Below are 22,318 nucleotides of genomic sequence, written 5' to 3'. Positions count from 1 at the left end.
CGTCAGTCTCTCTAGTGACAACATTATAATGATGCTATTTTTCTCAGCTGAAATTTATTCATAGTTCATCTAATTATATAGAGCAATTCATTTAATTGTATTTAAATTTATTTAATTATGAGTTCAAACATCATTACGCCCTCTCAAAAATTCCTACTTTCAAAAGAGCTTTCTAGCAACAGTGCCATCTATTGCGCCGTTCAAAAGTTACAAATCAAGCAATAGATGGCACTGTTTTTTGTCACTTTTTAACGGCTTCTTTGAAAGAAAGCCCTGGAAATTTTACACAAGTTTCTGAAGATTTTTTGTTCGAGCTTGTACATCAGTTCATCAGTGCTATCGGTAGGTTTAACTTGGAAAGCATCAGTAAATGAGCTTCGGATAAATAAACTCGGTCGAGTTTACTGCAATCAAAGGAAACATCAGCAAAACGATCGTTCAGTTTTGCGAATTCAAAATTCAAACTCGTGTTTCTTCGGCTGCCGAACACATCATTCGGACAACGCATCGTGGCATGACCATGGTGTGGTAGGTAGATCCTGGAAAATAGTTACTTTGAACAGACTTAACAAAATTAAACAGAAAAATGTGTGTATGTGGATTTACCGGAGTACACTTGGATAGTGAGGTAAATGTCGTAATGAACTGTGGCAATGAAACACCACCACAATAAAGCGCAGCATTCGTTTGATGATAGGATGGACGTCGATTGCTTGTATTGGTATGCTAGGAGAACCAGCGAAAAAAATATACTAGTACATTGATAAGGTCGATGATGAAAAAGGATTTGATCGAAGCAAAGAACGGTTGGTCAGTCTATAAACGAGTTTTGAATCGAAGTGACGAATTTCTACAAACGGGAAATTGTGGTGTTCAGTCCTGAATTGGGACTACGACACATGGTTGCCACATGTACAGATTTATCTAGACAAGTACAGATTTTTGAGCTCATTTTTGCTACAACATCTTTACGTACAGATGACAGATTTTCAAAATTTGGTACAGATTTGTACAGATTTTTGACTTTTAAAATTGAAAAAAATGTCTATACAATGCTCTCATCCAGTTTATTGACAACTTTATAGAAAATAAGTCAAAAGTTAGCCTTTATTATTCTGACGATAGTTCCTTAGATGGAAGTACACGCTCATAGAAAGAATGTTAAAAATCAAACTGTGACGCTGACACTCTACAAAAACAGTACAGAAATGTGTATCAACTCAATTATTATTCTAGACAGAATTAAATATCTGATTATAATTCCCCGCTTGTCAGCAGTGAATGAGCGCATTTTCTCACAAGTAAATGCCAATAAAACCCAAGGTTCGTAATCGTCTGAGTGTTGACACATTAGATGCTATCCTTAGAATGAATAGTAACACACCAGCACCAAATTTTACTTCGGGAGTCTGGACTTCCGACTTTCGAAATACTTTCGCCAAAGAAAGGAGAAGTACTAGATTGTCGAAAATCTGTGTTTTGTTGCCAATTTATCAGCGATGTTTCTAAAATTTTTATCAAAATTCAAAATATTTAGGATTAAAGGCGGATCGAAAAATGCCATATTAAATACGACGCTCAAAAAACGTTTTGATAAAACTTTATACATATAAAAATCATGAACATTAGGAAGTTTTTGTTATGAAAAATATTTTTTTATGTCTGTATTTTGAAGAGAGATAATAAAAAAAATTAAATAAGTTTCACAAAACATTTAATGCAGAACTTTGTTTTCTTCGGTACAAATTTTGGTACAGATTTTTGAGATTTTGGTACTGATGAAAAAGATTTTTTCGATGAGCGGTACAGATTTCGATGTGGCAACATTGGGCATGGCTCTAAGTGGTATGGCCAAGGGGACGGGAAATGAGCGAGAGGGTGATGCGATGAACTGTTTGCTCGGTTTGTTCGGCAACGAACGTTCGTGCGCATTTTGTGTTCGGTAAGCTTCGTTCTGTTGTTTCTTGGTGTGATTTTATTTCTGCTATGCTTCGATCGAAATTATCAATGCAGAACTATTCTCTTCGTTTTGTGCGTATTGACGTAATGATTGGAACGAAAATAAAATCAATCTGCACATAACGCGTTCAAACGAAGCGAGTTTAAGCATGTCTGATTAGAGCACACAATGCTACAACCTCGAACGTATTCAGCGTTATTTTGATATTTTCGCTCGACATCGCCTCCCTTGGAATTATCCGCTTCAGTTATCTCCATGTAAGCAAAGATGTGCTTTAATAAACCTAGCCTAAGGATTTTTTTTGCATGTATCCGGGCCGGACAACCGGGCATTTTTTTTTTATAAAATCCTGGCAAAATCCGAGCATTTGATTTCAAATGTTACCACCATAAATCCGGGCAATGGTAAATTTTCTCAAAATACAGAAATTTTTTCAACAAAAATCACATAAACTCATCGACAGATTTTGAATCGTAAATCGTAATCGTAATAGATATTTTACCAAATTTGCTCAAAAAAATTCGTTTTGAAGGCGTTTGCTGTATTTTTTGGTTTGATTTGCCAAATAAAGTGAATAAATCCGGGCAAAATCCGAACATTTTTCAATGAAATCCGGGCAACCAAGCCGAGCCGGACTGTTCCTAAATTTTGTATTAAATATCCGGGTAAACCCGGATAAAACCGCACAATCTGGCAACTTGAACCTAGCCATACTCGAAGTACGCCGAACCGAGATGCAGCGAAACTTCATCTGTGATGTGATAATTTACCGCATTGACTAAGTATTCTCCAACGGGTCCACTAGGCCACTTCGACAACGTCAGTTTTTCTGGATACCTTACCACCGTATTACTTATGGAAAAAACCATCCGATAGATAAATGTTTTGAACGTCTCAACTCAGTGTACCATCTATTCGATTTTATCATGAGTGAGCGTAGTTTTAAATTAGTTAAAGCAGATTCCCTTGGTTTTTAAGATATTAGTCTACACCGTAATTCAACCAAAGACAAATCAATAAACAATGATGTCAAGTAGGACTTCCAAAAATCAGGCAAATCCTGAAAAATCAGGCACATTGGCAACCCTGTTTGTGATTGGATAGACCAACTTCGTAGCGAATCCCGAGTGGGGTGTCAATCGAACAGCGGTTAATTGTTATGAAACAAGTATATTTCGGCCATTGAAGTATTGATTAAAAAGGTGTCACACTATTAAATTGCTCTTACTTTTTAGTCGTTGGGTAGAATTTATTGAAAATTTGGGTGGATTTAGTTCATAGTGCATTGTTTACATTCTGCAAGTTTTAAAGTCCTGTGATCAAAACTCGAGGAAATGGAGTGCGCATTCTTCACGAGAACAAGGATCTCTCGCATTGTTCCATCGCTAAAACGTTGGAAACCGCGAATTCCACGGTGTCGCGAGTGATAAAGCGGTTCGAGAAACGATTGACCACCGATCGGAAGCCCAGAAGTGAAGGAAAAAGTATTTCGTACAACACCGAAAATCACAACCGCGTAATTTTGGCCTTTAACCGAAACACGAACGCCTCCGTTTGGGATGTGGCTAAAAAGCTGCACCTAAGCCGAAGTTTTGTCCAGAAGGCCGAACGTTCAAGGTACAGAAGGCCCCTACCCAGTAAGCGCGTCCTCTCAGAAATCGACAGAGCATGCAAAAAATTGAGAGTTGAGTCACCGAACTTAGAATAAAACGGTTAACTTCGGCGACACTCCAAGAACGCAAATATTTTCATTCGGTTTGTCCTGCCGAGATACCTAGAGGCAACAAATACGAATGCGTACATGCGAAATCAGTTTGAATCGTACACTCGTACGGTGTGGTCGCATTTTGTCCCCGTGTCCCGTGTGTGCTTTCAATCGTAGCTGTCGACTTCTCAGGCAGGCGAACACGCGTCTCGGAGGGAAACATACAAACACGATTCGGATTGTGTTCGTGTGTTTCTCTGGAGGGCGTGTCTTAGCTTTATTCGTGGCACTCACCCAAGGCACGCGTATGGTGTGTCCCTCTCTAACGATGTGATGATGCAAAATCGCCAGAGAGATCGTTACGATCCCTCTGGCGATTTGAGTTACCTCTCTGCCGATTCAAATTTACCGGGTAATCGCGGCGAGAAGCAGAACAAGTCCGCCAAAGCCCGTACCAGTAAGTTGTACCTCAACATGCTGACACAAGTTGAATGCTGCATCATGGACGACGAAACATATGTGAAGGCCGACTTCAAACAGATCCCCGGCAACCTGTTTTTCACGGCCAAGGATAAGTTCAGCGTTCCGGAGCATGTCCGCACTCAGAAGATGTCCAAATTTGGAGTGCACCTTTCGTGACCCAGGACACGATGAACGGACTGGTGTACATGAAAGAGTGCCTCCAGAAGCGGCTGCTTCCTCTCCTGGAGGACCACAACGTCCCAACAATCTTCTGGCTGGATTTGGCCTCATGCCACTACTCCAAGGACGTGCTGAAGTGGTATGCGGACAATAAGGTCAATTTCCTGCCGAAAATGTTCAATCCTCCCAACACTCCGGAGCTCCGCCACATTGAGAAGTACTGGGCAATTATGAAGCAGCACCTTCTTAAACGACCTAAGGTAGTGAATACAGTCGAGGAACTGAAGAAACTATGGGTTTACATGCAAAAAACGGTTGATTCACAGGTTGTGCAGAATCTTTTGGCAAATACGAGCAAAATGGTAAATTGAAGTTTAATAGTTGTTTTTCAATCGCTGAAATTTGATGGCAATCGGATGAAAACTCGAATTTTGTGAATAAAATTTGTGTGTGGCAATTATATCGTGGACACCCTTAAACTTAGGTCGGTAGGGAAATCGTTACATTATTTGATTACGTAAATTCTTAGACTATTTACAGAACAAGTATGTTTCCAGTTATGTAGATTGTAAAGTTGAATTGATGAATGTGCGATTTCGACTACAAATTTGAGAAAGCTCGTAGAATAATTGAAAGGCTCATCCCACAAGTTTGACCTTTCCGAACCGGTTCGATGAAGTTTTTCGAAGAGTGTCCTGTGTAAGAATGTAGTACAGAAAAAAAAAAGTTAAGCTCAAAACCGATAACGGTAGCGGAAATAGAGCACAGCACTTTGCAATTTCCTGTTTTTGCAGTTCGGTTCTGAAATAGACGAAAAAAAAACTGCAACAAACGCAGCATCGACGAATCCATCCTGGCACTAGATTATACGGCATGGCTCAAACCCGATAGCGGAACCAGAGATTACTCACCTAGATTCTCGACCTCGCAGGGCAGAACCAGAGTGTCCCCGACCACTGCCCGGTATGTGTGGCCCCTGGACACGAACCGCGGAACCAGACCGTTGTTAGTCGAGGATGATGAAGAAAGGCTTTTACTACTGCTGCTACCTGCAATCAAGAGAGGGAGAGAAAAAAAAAAAAACCATGAAACATGGAGCTTAGCAAAAAAAGGCTATTAGAATGGAGATCGATTTTGGGACTCGTTTCTTTTTTTTTTCTGGAACGCTGCGAAAAAGTTGTTTTTTTGCCAATTTTGGCACACGCACGTGATGACTAAATTCCGGATCAGAGTAGTGTAGCCTGCGATTTACGTGTTCCGGCATTCCGAGGACGTTTCTCAGACAGGAAGTGGAGAGTTCTTACTTGCACAAAGAGCAGTGAACGAGAATGGAAACAAGATTGCCTATTGGCAATCTTCACTTTGTCCGGCAAGACTTTGTTTCCGCTACAAGTTCGTTATCAAAAGCACTTTTTACTTGAAAATTGAATGCAGACTGTTGTTTTTTTTTTCGGGAATTTCCATCCTCTGGTATGATTCGTCCCTGCTCCATCAGTGTTTAGTAAGTGTGTCCGTGTGGTGTCTTATTAGTTTTTTTTTGGTTTTTTTTTATTTCATGATTTATTAAAAAACGGTTCCCAAGTAACACAGATTAAGCTAACTGGCATTAGGATGTTTTATTATGGTATAATTATGGCATTTTTTGTGCAGCTCGTTTTATGACGGTTAAATTATGGTTATGAAAAATGTTTATATTCTTGAATCGACCATATTTTTACAGATAGTTTTGAAAACACTAATAAAGCTTTTATTAAACTAACTGTTTTATTTCTTTTGAAAGAGTAATGGATGTTCTGTGTAAACTATAATAAAACACAAACTTAGAAGTTTGCTCCAAGTTTTCTTTTGCATGTTCTATAATAGCACTCAGTGCATGATTATTAAAACCGCCATAAAACTTAGTGATAGTTCCCGATCAAGATATCAAAACAGAACACTCTCAGGTTAGATAGCACATTAGACTGAGTCGATTTGGGGTCATTTTAGAATTTCTCAAACCCTTGGGTCTTAAAATCTTCGTTTTGGTCGAAAACTCATCCATGATTTTTTGCAGATTTTTTAAGTAACGTTTACATGAGTAAATTTGAACTTTAAGGTTTGAATGGGAAAATTGAATATTTTGTACTGAAAAATAAACATCTTTTTTGTTCCTTCTATGGAACCGAGCCAGCTGACAGTTTTTGTGAAAATTTATAAAATTCCAAAACGAAATTTTCCGCTGAACAACTTTGTCGAATATCATAACTTCGTATCTTTTTAGACAAAAAAGTTATTAGCTTTTCAACAGGTGTATGTCTTTTTGGATTGATAAACCATGAATTCAATTGACACCACCGCTTTCTATCAATACGCTGCAAGTCTTGATTCGATATCTTCGACATATTTCGTTTTGGGACCGGCCAGATTGGCCGTGGCTACGACCCAGCGTCCTCGAATCGTTTCTCCTATCGATTCTCATTATGAAGAGGCCAAACGCTTTCTATTAATATTAATTATTCATTGATTTGACATATTTCGTTCCGGAACCGGGAAGATTCCCTTTATGTTAGGCCAAGATCTCTTACATGCACATATTTGTTTATTTGTATAAAAAATCAACGGATCACATGTTGATCCAAATGATAACTTAATCCTAATTAACTTTCTAAAATTAAAATCCACTCGACACAGTTCTAGACACGTCTAATATTTTCCTTCGGAACACATTTCTCGAAACGTCAAAGTCAAAATGCTCAGCAAAACGATTAAAAGTTTTTAAGATTCCCACAAAAGCGCTGTTGGCCCCATAGTTGTTCAGACGAATGGGAACGTAAAGTTGCAAATGCTGGTTTCTTAATCCTCGGGGTCGTACACTAAGAGGGACAGCCTCCAGCAGCGTGGGAGAGTCAATTCTTGATGTCAGCAGGTCAGCCAAAACCAGAGCTCGAGTAGCGTTCCTACGAACTTGAAGCGTATCCAAATCTATGAGGCGGCAACGATTTTCGTAGCTTGGCAGACGAAACGGATCGTGCCAATTCAGGTGACGTAGTGCATACCGCAGGAAGCGCCGCTGGATAGCCTCGATTCGTTCAGCTCCGTTCTGATAGAAGGGGCACCAGACAGCTGATGCGTACTCGAGGATGGAACGAACTATGCAGCAATAAAGACTTTTAAGGCAGTACACGTCTTTAAAGTCTTTGGCCATGCGAAACAGGAATCCAAGGTTTCTAGAAGCTTTGTCAACAACATAGTTCGTGTTAGTCTTGTACTCCAGCCGTTGATCGAGGATAACTCCTAGATCTCCTAGGTTCCAAGGATGTACTCAGCATGAAGAGTGTGCTGCTTACGGGAAAATGTCATAACCGAGCATTTGCTGCGGTTCAAAGGCAGGCAGTTAATGTCGCACCAGTGAGCAAATTCGGAAAATTGCTGCTGAAAAAGTCGATGTCGTCTTGGTTGTTTATGATGTGAAAAAGTTTGAGGTCATCAGTGTGTAGCAGATAATTGCGATTCGCCACACTCTCTCACCGATAGGCCTTCCGAGTCGTTATTCTCCCTCCATGATCCTTACCACACGCACAGACATGACGGCTCAGCTGTCATGTCGTGTGCGGCAGCCAGTCTACCAACGATCGTCGGCGAGAGTGGACGCGTGTCTCCCGTTCAGCCAGTACAGCACGAAACTTAAGTGTGCACAATCAGCATAAGCGAGTTTGGTGCCGTCCAGAAGCGAGAGTGCGTCATTGAAGTAGATTACGAAAATTATCGTTCCTAAATGGCTTCCTTGGGGCACACCTGAAGGGGCAGGGAATTGCCTGGAAAAGGATTCACCAGTTCTTCTCAGAATAGTTATGATTAGATCACATATTTTTTCACTATCACGAAATCAGCTAGATTACCCACATAGTCGAAGCGGTTTGTCTCAAGTTTTAAATTTCTGGATAATTTCAAATGAGAATTTGTCATTATCTTCTCAACGACGCGACAATACTTGATTACCTATTTCATTTTGTCATGCTGCACATAAGGAATGAACGAACGGTTTTCGCACGAAGAGAGAATAAAGACAAAACCTCACGCCGACTTTGTCGCTTGTTTTTAGACAATGTCAGGGACAATTTTATTCACTGGTCAAAATAGTTGGAAAATTTAGTTTTGCTTGACGCCATCATTAATCCAAGATGGCGGCTTCCGCTTTTATTTCCAAAACTGTAATTTACTGAAAATTGTATGAAACCTTCACAATATGGTTATTAGGTGAAAGTAATAGACGAGTAGAAGTCGAATTTCGCTGTCCGTCGCCGTCTTAAATTCCAAGCTGGCGGCTATAACTCAACTTAAAAAGACTTTAATTGACTGACAATCGTATAAAACCCATACAATAAGGGTATTAGTTGAAAAAAATCAACCAGTAGAAATCGAATTTCGTTATCTGACGCCATGGCCGTAGGAACGGGGGGGGGGGGGGTTTCGGGGGTTAAACCCCCCCCCCATGAAGGTCCAAAAAAGCAAGCAAGCTATTACACTCTACCCTTAAAATTTTAATTTCATAATAAATTATAATAATAGTGCTAAGTTATTCAAGAGTAACAATCTAGACTAAAACCTAATGCCAAAATCCTTAAAACCCATCTCAAGTTCAAAAATTAGCTACAGTTTCTCAAAATTTTCTCACTTGTTCATAGGATAAGATTGCCAGAATTTTTTCATCACGTATCCGGACCAGACCAATCCGGGCTGTTTTATATAAAAACCTTGCAAAATCCGAGTTTTGGATTTCAAAATTGTCGACCAAAATCCGAGAAATATAAGAGCAATTTTGGTCAAAATCTTGGAATTACTCATAAAAAATCATGGAATAAAACTTGAAAATACCTTTCATGATTCTTTTTTTAAACTTTCCCCAAAAATTTTGAACGCATAAATAAAAAAAAATTGAAACACAATTTGTTTTTTATTTGATTTCAGAATGAGAATTAGAATAAATCCAGACAAAATCCGGACTTTTTCAATGAAATCCAGGCAACCAAGTCGATCCGGACTTTTCCCAAATTTAATATTAATTATCTAGGCCAACCCGGTTAAAATCGAGCAACCTTATCATCGAAATTCAGGTCTGCATATTAAATTTTAAATTTAACCCATTTTCGAGGTTCTGGTTCCATACTTGCATAAGAAAAATTGTATTTCTACAGATTTTCGTATTTCTGATTCTGTATCAAGTTTAGGATTTTTGATTTGCAGTTCGAATAATCATAAGAAATTAGGAATGAAAAGCTGTTTTGAAATTCTGGTTCAAATTTGGTTTTGCATGGTATCAAATTTGAATCATGTTTTTCGAAAATCGTATGCATTTTTAATGTTTTGATAATAGTTTTCAGAATATGAAAAAAGAAGAATTATATTTTATATTCAAATTCGAAGTTTTAAAACTTTATTCTAACACAAATTTTAAAGCTCTTAAGTAGCGATCCAAAATTGAAAACTTAGATTCAGATTCATCATTTGAAATTCACATTCTTATTCAGATTCACAAAACAGATTAATAATAAATAATTTAAATAATGAATTAAGATTAAACCAGCACTACAGAATCTAAATAAAAGATTCATGCAAGAATGAGGGCTCTAAAACTTGGCTCATGAAATTCTGATCTGAAAATAAGATTCAAAAAACGTATTTTTTTTACATTTCAGAAATCGTATAGAAATTCGGAAACAGATTCAAAGTTCAATTTTTGAAATCAGGTTCAGAATTCAGGTATAAAATTCAGAAAATGATTAAGCTTGTGAATGAGTTTTTCAATCATCATAAAATCACAAATATAAAGTTTTTTTTTATTTTGATCACCGCACTTATAATGATCCTTTTCCTGATCACCGAGAAACATCAATCGAAATAAGTTCATAAATATAAAGTAGAAATTGAGTTAATTTTCTAAGTTTTATTGTATGCAAAATATCCCACATTATATTTAAAAAATCATCCACACGACTTTCATTAATGAATTTATTCTATGTGACAAATAAATGCTGTTAAAGAAATAGGTACCTGATCTTCACCTTAAATATCTGCACAAAATCCTATATTTTCGGTGTATTGTTTAACATTATTAACATTGCACGGTTTTTTAAAACCAAATTTCAAAATAAAATCATAACTTTAGTTAAAATTTACATCAAGCAAATGTGATCCGATTTTTTTATTTCTTACTGTCTCTTGAAAATTTTTATTTATTTTCATCAATGGTTAGAAACTTGCATCTTGCGAAATAGTTTGAAAGATTGGGCTTGTTTGATTTGAATATAGAATAAGTTTTGTTTTGGAGGAATTTAAAGCTTCTCTGAAAAGAACTTATTTTATACTTAAATAAAATAACTACCAGACTCTAATCTACCAAACTCTTAAACAAATTAAAAAAATTTAACCATCGTTGGAAGCAAATTCCATATTTTGTTTCTAAGGGTTTCATTATAAAAATTTAGCTCGCCTTTTAGGGTAAGGACCACTTTGCTAAAATAAAGATTTAATACGAAAACTAACAATGAGTACTTGAAGATTAATAATGATTTAGATACAAACATAATTTGCTTTAATTTTTTTTTGTATTTATGAATCGTTGGGGAAAAAATCATAGTTAAAAATCAGTCACCAAAACACCCCCCATGAGTCGGTTCTTCCTACGGCCCTGTCTGACGCCATCTTGAAATCCAAGATGGCGGCTTCCGCTGAAATTAAAAATGCTGAAATCGATTTAAAATCGCATGAAACCCCAACAATATTGGTATTGGGTGAAATGGCTACACGAGTAGAAGTCGAATTTCACTTTCTCCGAAATTCACTATTTCGCTGAACTTTGAAATGCTGTTCATCATTGGAAATCAAATGAAACCCCCACAGAATGAGTATTAAGAGAAAGAACTAAACTAGTAGAAGTCAAATTTAAATATCCGAAACAATTCACACTCGGACGTCGATGCGATCACACGCGATTCATCTGAACACTTGATTCCAATAGTCGATAGTGAGGTTTTGATCGGAAACGTTTATGGAATACCGAAATGGAAAGAGCGCGCAAGAATACGATGAAAATAGCTTTCGGTTTGTCTTCAAAGCCACAGGCACATCTAGACGTCTTCGGATTTGTTGGAAACACGTTGGCGATAGAAGCTTCAACTGTACATTATTTATATAAGGATGAATATGAACGTTGCTTTTATCTTAAGTTTAAAGATGAAACATCTTTCTACAGCTTTACGAATAATATGGACTACGAATTCCCTTTTTCGTAAGAGGATGGGACCAGGATTACCGTGAGATTATTTGTAGCCAGCAGTATTTTCCAAGAACTCACAACAAAAACTTCGAGAACTCACAAAATCAAAAAAGAAAACAAAAATTGCTAACATGTTTAATAATAGCTTTTTAAAAGCTTTGGTGATAAACATTGATGACCAACAATGATTGGTCATTATGACGTTTCTAGAATAGGGCCAAATAGCGCTTTAGCTTTTTATGAAGATTAGGGGAGAATGAGGATACTTGATCCCTGGGGATACTTGATTCCTTAGCTATATCTCGAAACTGGAATGTCTTACAAAGATCAAATGTTCTAAAAAAATGTGCCAAAATGAGCAAAATAACAATGCTTGTAGTTTAAAAAATTTTAACAAAATAATTGTTTGAGTAATTGAACTATGTTTGAAAAATTTCACAAAATGTAACTTGAAGATCTTTTTTCATCACTTTAAAATGTTCCTTACATGGGAAAATTATGAAAAAAATATTTGTTACAATGTATCAATCGTTCGAGCGTAAAATGAACTTCATAATGCCATATTTTCTAAGCAATGGAAAACTCTCAACTTTTTTCAGAAAAAGTTTTCTAGAATGTTGATTATGGGTACAATTGATCCCCCTTCCAAACGGCATATTCTTCTTCTGAATTGATCGTTATGATTGCTGATTACAAAATTACTAATATTTATCCAAAAACTAATATTTATCAAACAATTGTCTGAAGAAAAGAGCAAAAATAATTAATTTTCTCTTAATTATAAAAAAGCGCCTTTAAGTATGCAATGTAATTAGCGTTGAGACAAAAGTTATAGAATTTTCTTCTTATGTCTGCTATTAATTGGGAAATGAGAACAAACATGACAAAAATAGTCAATTAACATTCTATCTTGGGGTTTTGTTTGATTTTTCTAAAAAGATTATGGCTTCCTGAATAAAAGATCAAGTTTCCTTCAATAGGGGATCAAGTCTCCCCTAACTTCAGAAAAATCGCAATTTTTTTACTCCCACGAAAATGCTTCTAGTTCATCAACGGGTTCAAGTATCGTTCTAATTTTTGGAGCATAGAAACTTGAAGTTACAAGCTATCAGAAGATGTCAAAGGTCAAAGGTGAGCGGTTTGTAAGCGTGAGCGAAATTTGAACTTGCTTCCCATTACAAACTAAAAGAATCAACGGTTTCACGCAGATATTTAACTGGTATCGTCCACCAGTTTCACAAATTTCCATGAGAGACCTAGTAAAATGAATAAACATTTTTCTTTCATCTTAAATTTGCCAGAGCAAACATGCAGCCCAGCAATGTCGAATCCATTCAAGGTTGTTTTTTTTTTCAAAAAAAAAAAAAAAGAATAAAAGCAACAGGAGAAAAAAATAAAAATTACTCGTCAACCAGGTGGCTTTCGGAAGCGCAAGTATTCACCTTATTTTCATTGTGTTATCCCACTGAAAGGCAGTCTGCCGGTACCTGAATGTCTCTGGCGTCTTCAAACGTCGTCGTCGACATCGCTGCTTTCATTCACGACACCATCCCCAAATGGCAGATGTTATTTCCAAGGGCATAAGCATCTCCATTAAGGCTTCAATCAAGCAAAGCTCACGCTACCCGGCGATGTTTTCCCTCCATCAAACCGTAAACATAGAGATATGTATGTAGGTAGGCTGCCATACAAAATGCTGCCGAGCCAAGAATACCTACATATTGTGTGTGCGCCAACAATGATGGAGACGCGTAAGCATAAAATAACATCCCCATTGGCAATATTTCACCAGATGCAAAAAAAATGTTATGAAAAAACCATAGGTATCGTGCTTCCACAAACAACCTACGAACAACGCACGAAGCCATCCACATGTGGGAAAAAGAGCCGATCCTGGAGCCGTAATGTTACTCCCCATCATGCAGCTTGTGTGTCCTCACGTATCGGAAGCAAAGTACTTGCTGGGCTCCCGGGAAACTCCGGACCGGAGCTGAGGCAGGAGCCCCTCCCGAAGGTTCTGGAAGTGTACACGTGGGTACACGTGCTTCAATAACCACATGAACGCTCACTGGGAGCAACAACAACAACAACAACAACAACAAAAGCAACAATCGCTCAAAACACTGATATTGCTTGACATTTACTCCATTTGACGGAGTCTGTCGTTTTTCTTCCTTTTTTCCCAGCAAAGGATTGTTGGGACACAAGCATCCCAAGTGTTCCGTTGCCAGGAATGTTCCTTCCTCCCTGCTGCTTTCTGGTGCCTTGATTGTGTCGCCTCTGAGTGATGACTTCCTTGTAAGGTTATATTTAGAACCATGGCAATGAATCCATCATGCATTGGGAGCTGGTGACGTTGAGTGTGTGTGTTTTCATGCTTGAAGTAACGATACGAATTTCACTCACTTTCAAGGCTTATTGGCTAGTTTTGCACCAACTGTACCAATGCGCGTTGGGGCAGTTTATTGTTTATTGTTAATTGTATAAAAATCAACGGATCAAATTTAGATCCTAATGATAACTTAATTATAGGTTACATATATAAATTGACATAAATCTAAGTACATCTAAGTAAATCTTGACTTGTCCAATATTTTTCTACGGAAAACATTTCTGGGAACGCCGAAGTCAAAGTACTCCGAAAAACGGTTGAAGGTTTTTAGGATGCCTATAAGAGCGCTGTTAGCCCCATAATTATTCAGCAGAACGGGAACATAGAGTTGCAGATCCTGGTTTCTCAATCCTCGCGGTCGCACGTTGATAGGAATAGCTTCCAGCGAGGGACAGTCAATCCTCGATGTAAGGAGATCCGCAACGACCAAAGCACGTGTAGCGTTTCTTCGGACTTGAAGCGTGTCTAAGTCTATCAGGCGGCAACGATTTTCATAACTGGGCAAACGAAAAGGATCTTGCCAGTTCAGGTGTCGAAGGGCATATCGCATGAAGCGCCGCTGGATAGCCTCGATTCGTTCAACTCCATTCTAGTAGAAAGGGCACCAGACAGCGGAGGCATACTCAAGAACGGAACGAACTTTGCTGCAATATAAGCTTTTTAAGCAGTACACATCTTTAAATTCTTTAGCAACGTGAAACAAGAAACCAAGATTTCTGGAGGCTTTGTCTACAACGTAGTTCGTGTGAGTCTTAAACTCAAGCCGTTGATCGAGAATAATACCCAGATCATTGATTTAGTCAACCCGGGAAATTATTTCATCCCCGAGAATGTACTCAGCATAAAAAGGGTGTCGCTTGCGAGAAAAAGTTATGATCGAGCATTTACTGCGATTTAGCGGTAGGCAGTTCTTGTCGCACCAGTCAGCAAAAATGTTGAACTGCCGTTTCAGGAAATCGATGTCGTCTCTACCATTGAAGGTGTGATACAGTTTTAAATCATCGGCATAAGCGAGTTTTGGGCCATCGAGAAGCGACAGAACATCATTAAAATAGATGACAAAAATTATTGGTCCTAAATGGCTTCCTTGCGGCACTCTGGAAGAGCCAAGAAACTGTCTCGAGAAGGATTCTCCAGTATGAACGGACAACTTTCGTCTCGTTAAGTCACTCCGAAACCACTCCAGTAATGGTCCACAGAAGCCAAAGCGACCTAGCTTTACGAGAGCAATCTCGTTGTTTACTTTATCAAATGCAGCAGACAGATTTCTATAAATAGCATCGGTTTGCGTCTTCCTGGCATAGCTTTCTTGTACAAAAGATGTGAACGTCAGTAAATTTGTGGTACACGGTAAATTTAGATTATTCAGAGACTGATTAATTTCGGTTTAGCGGTCGCACCATGTATGAAGATGAAAACAACTGAGTTAAAATCCATCAAAATTTTGAGTTGTTTTCATCTATTGACTTTCAAAGCCTGGAACTTAGCAAAGACGCATACGTTTTCGAACAAAATAGATGAAAACAACTCAGAGAGTTCCAAAAACCATTGTTGATTGTTTGGATTTTGGATGCAATGGTCGGAAACAGTTGACGAAATAATCAAGGTGAGTACAACACTTAATTACATTTTCTATTAGAAATTAAGTGGTTTCGAAAGGATGAATAACAAAATTAAACAATTTTATCTTTTCTTCCAGCAATCTCTACGGAAGCTATCATTCATAACTGTAAGTATAATTTTCTCATAATGTTAAAGTGTAAATCTTTTTCACCTATGGTGTTTTCTTTTTTCTTGTCTTTTCAGATCAGCTCAAATTAGGCATAGTGTACTGGCGGGTGAACGTGCCAAGTGGGACAGCACAAAGTTCCACCGGCTGGATGCGGTCAGATGGCCCGGTGGCAATAACTTTTTTTGTGATGAAAAAATAAAACCAACCGGATAAAAAGCACGCATCCATCTTCTAAATACGCCGTACAATCGTCTTTTTATTTTTGAAATCAGAAATTCCATTCAAAACCGCTTTGAATTTTTTTCATAAATTTTTGATTTTTTTTCATTCAGTCGATCCATGAACAAGCCTAAACAACCCTGAACAAAAACAACTCAGAATTCGCGAAAACCCTACAATTCATTTCTGAGTTGTACCGCTCTAATCAAAATTTGAGTTTTCCTAGTTTTGGCGTATTTTGAATTATTTTCCTTCAAATCTGAGTCGAGGAGAATTAGAGTGCAGGGCGCAGAGCAAAGGACTGAAGCAACTGTCAAATCACATACAAACGGACCGTACCGACTTTTTGGAACCAGAACGTCAGTTCCCCTTTGATTTCAATGCACGGTAATTTTAAATTATTCAGACACTGATTTGTTTTGGTCGTCGCAGGGAGTCGCATCATGTATGAATATTAAAACAACTGAGTTGAAATCAATCGAAATTTTGAGTTGTTTTCATCTATTGACTTTCAAAACCTGGAACTTAGCTAAGACGCACATTTTTTGGATCCAGATAGATGAAAACAACTCAGAGTGATGCAAAATCCAATGGATTGTTAGGTTGCCGTGCTCGAAGTTGCAGTTGACAAAAAATCGTTTGTGATTTAGAAAGCAGAAAAAAGAATTCAACCACTTTATCTTCTTTCTAGGAATCTTTACGAAAGCCAAGTAAAATTTTAAATTTTATTTTGTTTTTTCTTTTTTTCAGGTTGGTTACCACCGGATGCAGCGTACCTTTTCGCCACTCGGATTGGTGCGAGCTCAGCACCGGACGCCCTTCAAGACCGAGAATGTCATCCGGAAAGTCTATTGGCCTCAGGGTAAATATGCTACTTATCGAACGGCAGGAAGTGTTGATTTTCAACTTCGGCGAAAATGCGACGGGTAAGATATTAAAATTTAAGGATTTTATTTATTTTCAGCTATTCCTAATCTAGTTTTTATCTTCTGGTATATTCCCACTTTTTTTGGTCAGACAAACATTGCCAGTTGTTCTGGATCTTTTTTCCATCCAACCCGACCGAGGTACAGCTAGTATGGATCTAGACCTGGATCATCCACATCATGCCCGTTTTGGGTTCGACTCGTCACGGATGTGTGGAAAGCGATGATTGGAATGGAGAAGCCAAAAGAACAACTTCCATCGCAATTTAAGGTGAGAAATCGAAATGTTGAAATCCACCGGATGCGGCCAAGAATTTCGCTGTTGGGATCGGTGAAAGTCAGTTCACACCGAACGCTATCCATGGGCAAGAACGGCGACGGAAAATAAAATTATTTCCTTGAAGTTGTTTAATTTTATTTAAGTCGATATGAAATTTCACTTTTTTCATCAAATAAAATATGAGCCCTTTCGGAACCGTGTCAAAATTTTATAAAACTCTGAGTTGTTTTCGTTCAGAGCGTTTAGACGGTCTTTTTGAGTGCATGTATGAAAACAACTCAGAATTCGCGAAAACCCCTATTATTCATTTCTGAGTTGTGAGGTTCTAATCAAATTTAGAGTTTTCCCAGTTTTGGCGCATTTTGAATTGTTTTCCTTCAAATCTGAGTCGAGGAGAATTAGAGTGTAGTTCATCGTTTAGGCATGAAACCGTGCTGATCGTTTGAAAAGTGGTGCTTGCAGAATGAAAAAAAGGGATCCAACACAACCAGCTCAAACAGTTTTGCAATAGCACACAGAGCTGAGATACCACGGTAATTGTTAATATCCTTCTTATCTCCCTTTTTGTAAACACGAAACATATATGCTTCTTTCCTCAAAGCGTGGAAGATTGTGCCGTCCAGCGATGCTTGAAATATATGCCTGATAGGTGTTAGCAGATGCGGCATAAACCGTTTCAAAAAAGCTGGTATTCCATCCGGGCCCTTTTTACCTGTAGGGGAGAGCCCACTGCGACCAGTAGTTGATCTATTGTGGTGTTTACCCCGCGTTACTATATGCTGTCAGGTTCACCTGCACTATTGATTGGAGTGATAGTTGATTGCTGACTAAGCATTTTATCCCAATCGGGTATGATATCAAAGATATATGATATAACCTTTTAAGGGCTGATATGCAACCATATGTCTTGTGCGCTTATTAACTTTGCCCCAAGTACACGCTCTCTCCTATTTAGGAGGGCGCAGCAGTTGCATAAGAGATGCTCTGCAGTTTCTTTTTCGAACCCGCAGAACCGACAGTCATCGTTTAGAATTATGTTTATCCTTTTGAGATGCTGTTTTTTGGACAATGTCCGGTCAAGAGACCTGTGTAAGTACTTAATTCGTGCTTACTTAAGTTCAACATGTTTTTTGAGAGTCGTGCGCTTGGTTCAATGAATCTTTTTGCCTGAGTTGCTCCCTCCGCTGTTTTCCAGTTGGAAACAATAGTGGTGCTTTCCTAGTTTTTGAGCTCCATAGTCAAGGCACTTCTCGATAGTCCGCAGAAAGGTTCAGGTCCAATCAACAGTCCCTGAGATCCTTCTCTAGCAAGTTGGTCTGCTTCTTCGTTCCCTAGGATACCGCAGTGGCCTGGTACCCAGAATAAAGATACTCTGTTCCTTATGGCCAGGTTTCTTAGCGCAACTATACACTCCCAAACTAGTTTGGAGTAACATGTGAACGAACTTAGTGCTCGGAGAGCAGCCTGGCGGTCAGAGAACATGCAGATACTTGTGTACCTGTATCCCCTTTTCAAACAGGCTAAAGTGCATTCTAGAATTGCTTGAATTTAAGCTTGGAATACTGTTGGCCAGTTTCCCATAGGAATTGAGATCCTGAGTCTAGGTCCGGAAATCCCTGCACTAGTTCTTTTATCCATTTTTGACCCATCAGTGAAGAATAGGATCGATCTAGGACATAGGTCGGCAACCTGCGGCTCGCGAGCCGCATGCGGCTCTTTTGATGTAAAACTGCGGCTCTTCAGCTCACTGCGTTAATTTTGCATATATTTTTGAATGAAATATCTAGAAATTCGTGCTAAAACGAAAGTTGCGCCTTGTGACCTGGCCCACAGATTTATATAGGTCCGGAAGAGAATTTTCAAATTTCATCAGCTGTAGAAACAAGCGAAAAGGACCAATTGGCAAAATTGCATTTTTGAAGCCTAAATTTACAGTTTATCAAGATTTAATTTATCATGAACCGTAAATGCAATGAATAACTGTTGTTTAAATAAAAAAAAAACTCAAATCAGTTTATTTATTTATAAAACGTGTGGATGTTTTTGAGTAAATCAAACATAATAGTTGCTAACAGGGAAATCAAAGTTTATCATTTACAAAAAAGTGGTTTTGAGACAGCCTCTATTTTGATATCAAACAACGTAAACCTTATCAAATTTTATATTTGAAGCACTCGTAATCACATTTTATGCCCTCTGTGAAAATTTATCAGTTGAAATCTGCAAAATCGTATTTAAACTAATCAACCTTTTTGAAAATATTTACAACTTCGTAAAAACATAAAAAATTTGGGAAATCTACCTCAATCCTTTCTCATTTTTATGAATTGAAAATGATAATTTTAATGTATCTCTTCGAATACAGATACCACGTATGAGCCATTTCAAATTAAATAATTTTTAAAAAAATACAGATACCTCAAAAGCATTCCAAATTACCCGGTTTCAACAGGGCTTGCCCAGATTTTCAAAGAAAAATATTGGAATGCCAGGTCCTGTCCGGTTACCCAGATATCACGGAAAAAGGCACTTTTTTTCCAGGAATATTCGCAATTTTTACAAAATTCCAAATTTTCAACCTGTTTTAGCGAAATGAATTCGCATGCAGTATTTTAAACTGTGAGATAATTGTAAGGTTTGAACGCCGCTGATGTGCCTCGGAGTTTCGAGTGTTCAATTTTTAGCTTTTCTCTTACCTTTCATGCAAAATACCTAGATTTTGGCTGGATTGCCCGGATATTATCTGGTATTGAGTTAAAAATTTAGAAACCCAATGCCCGGATTTGACAAGCCTGAATACGTCTAGAAAAAAAAATCTGCAAAGTTTATTCAATAAATAACGGGTTAGAAAGTGAATAGATGCATAAAATTCAAATACCAAATTCCAAAACTAAGATTTGAGAATTACTCATCAAAGTTTGACAACTTTTCAAACTCGAATTAGCATTGAGAATGAATGAGAATTTAATTTTTAAAATACATTTGAAACTCCCATCACAGTTAAAATACTTTTAATCGAAAACTAAATTGACTTTTACACCCCGAAGCAGTTTTTTATTATTAATTCAATTGTATGTTAAAAAAAATTAAATTGTAAGTGTGATGCCTGAAGCCAAGATTCATCAAAAGCACACAAAGTTTCAGTAACGTACATTTTTTTTTTATTTTTGATTAGGAGTTCGGTAATTACCGTTGATTTATTTTTATTAATTTTTGTTTCGAAACTCCAAGTGTCCTTGAACTATTCCTGCAGGTTTAAACTTACTGTTTCTTTATTATTTGCCACAAATTTTTATTGATTTGAGATTACGCGGATTAATATCCTTGAAATTTCATTTTCTATTTAATTTGACACACAATGCTGAAGATATCAAATGTGACATAAAATGAGATTTTTAAATTTCACATATCCCAAAAATTTTTAACACCCGTTCGATTGATGTCATGAATTTCGAAAATTTTAAATTTGGAATGACATATTTAACCTGTTATCAGGAGAATGATTATGAAGATTTAAAATTTTGGCTACATTAAACTCAGTTTAATTTAACCTTAAACTTCTGGATTTTAGCAAGTATTTGCTAATTCTGGGGAATGGGCATGAAAAAGCTTGCAAATATTGCAAACGTAATGGTAATCAGAAACAGATTAAAAAAATAATTCATGAGTAAGAAAAATCTCTATATGGTTTGAAGTAATTTTCGTAAAACTTAAGTTCATCGAAACATCAAAACAATAAATCTTTAATGTGGCTCTTTCAATCTCTGAAATTTTGATAATTTTAAGTTTTTGGCTCTTCTGACTCAAAAGGTTGCCGACCCCTGATCTAGGAGGAACCGAAGGTCCACCTGTCTCCCACACTTCCCTATCATTGATAGTTACATTGTATGGTATGTCATTGTATGGTATTTTTCACAATAAGTGATTTTATTATAAATTTCTTTAGGATTTTGAGGTGTCCTGTAAGATCTCCTTCATAGAGAGTTTTGTGTGTGAAGAGTCTCAAGGCACTACGTTCCGCCTATAACTCCGCCTATAACTCAATGAATTGATCTAGAGTCATGTTCACCAATTTTTATCAAGAATTAAACCAGTATAGCCAATGAGAAATTTAATCATCCAATTTTGATCGAAAAAGAGCGTTCGGTGGTAAATGGTGGTTCAAAAACATTTTTTTATTTAGAAAAAAGAAAACACGAATGGTTTTGTCGAATTTAACGTCTAGTGAGAGAAAAAACGGAAGTGATGCCGTTTTTAGTGTTTTACTAAAAATGACATCACTTTCCACCGCTAGGCCGATAAATTCAATCCACAACTATAAATTACGGTGATTAATCCTTAATTAAATTAAAAATAAATTTGGCCAAAAAGAAATAAAAACACGACATCATAGCGTCTGATAGGTCACTATCAGACTATCGACCGTACTGTTTCGCATCCAAACCCCGGATGTAACAAATGCGAAGATAACAAACTGAGAAGACTATACATCGATAGATGCGTTTCTGAGAGGGAGTATATCTGAGTGATCACATATCATCTTTTTGTTCGTCCGCACTGCAAAATTTCTCTTGTGGGGCGGACCACACTTGGCCTACTAATGTGTGGTGGTAGATGCAACCAAAGATACCGTCACTTCAAGATAAAGAAGTGGGCTTTGCCGCGAACATTAATTCTTCTATAGGGGCTTTCGATGTTCGCAACGCCACCTTAAGAGTTCGGGCAACAAGATTCATGCATCAAGCCATGGTAACCAATGTGTGTCTTGGAAAAACAAATCTGCTTTAAAAGTATATCTGTTGGATGTGAGTACTTCAGAGCCATCTACAATGCTTTAAATGGTAAAAATATATTTTGGTTGATCTTTTAACCTTATTTTGCCATCCGGAAAAAAATATGAATTAATTCGAAACTCAGCTCTTCTTATTTTACTCTGTTCGAGAAGAAAATCATCTATTGAATGCTCAATTGGGAATCTTTTTGTTCATAAAAACAAGTATGTTAAAATTGATACCAACAGTGCGAATACGAACAACGGTTGTTTTGATAATTTTGCATGTTATTTGACGTTGAAGTTGTTGAATACTCAAACCATTGACTCCCATGGAGGGTGTACAAGCTATTTTAATCGTCTGTTACGATACCTCTGCTCGGATGGGAGCAGCACTGAGCGTATAGAAAGAATTTTCGATAAGTTACATGGGTCT

The 22,318-nt window shown here is 37.5% G+C and overlaps 1 protein-coding gene across 1 annotated transcript in view; it reads right to left on the bottom strand.

The window, feature by feature from the left end:
* Window positions 1-13,480, bottom strand: part of LOC129738067 (limbic system-associated membrane protein) — a 335,222-nt gene extending 321,742 nt beyond the window's left edge. The window contains exons 1-2 of the mRNA XM_055729249.1: window positions 13,423-13,480; window positions 5,219-5,356 (exon numbers count right to left, since the gene is read on the bottom strand). Of these exons, the coding sequence (XP_055585224.1) occupies window positions 5,219-5,356; window positions 13,423-13,480 (196 nt within the window). The remainder of the gene's footprint in view (window positions 1-5,218; window positions 5,357-13,422) is intronic.
* Window positions 13,481-22,318: the final 8,838 nt, after the last annotated feature.

Source organism: Uranotaenia lowii, chromosome 1 (genome assembly GCF_029784155.1).
Source record: "Uranotaenia lowii strain MFRU-FL chromosome 1, ASM2978415v1, whole genome shotgun sequence".
Taxonomy (NCBI): domain Eukaryota; kingdom Metazoa; phylum Arthropoda; class Insecta; order Diptera; family Culicidae; genus Uranotaenia; species Uranotaenia lowii.
This window is presented reverse-complemented; position numbering and strand designations above follow the sequence as displayed.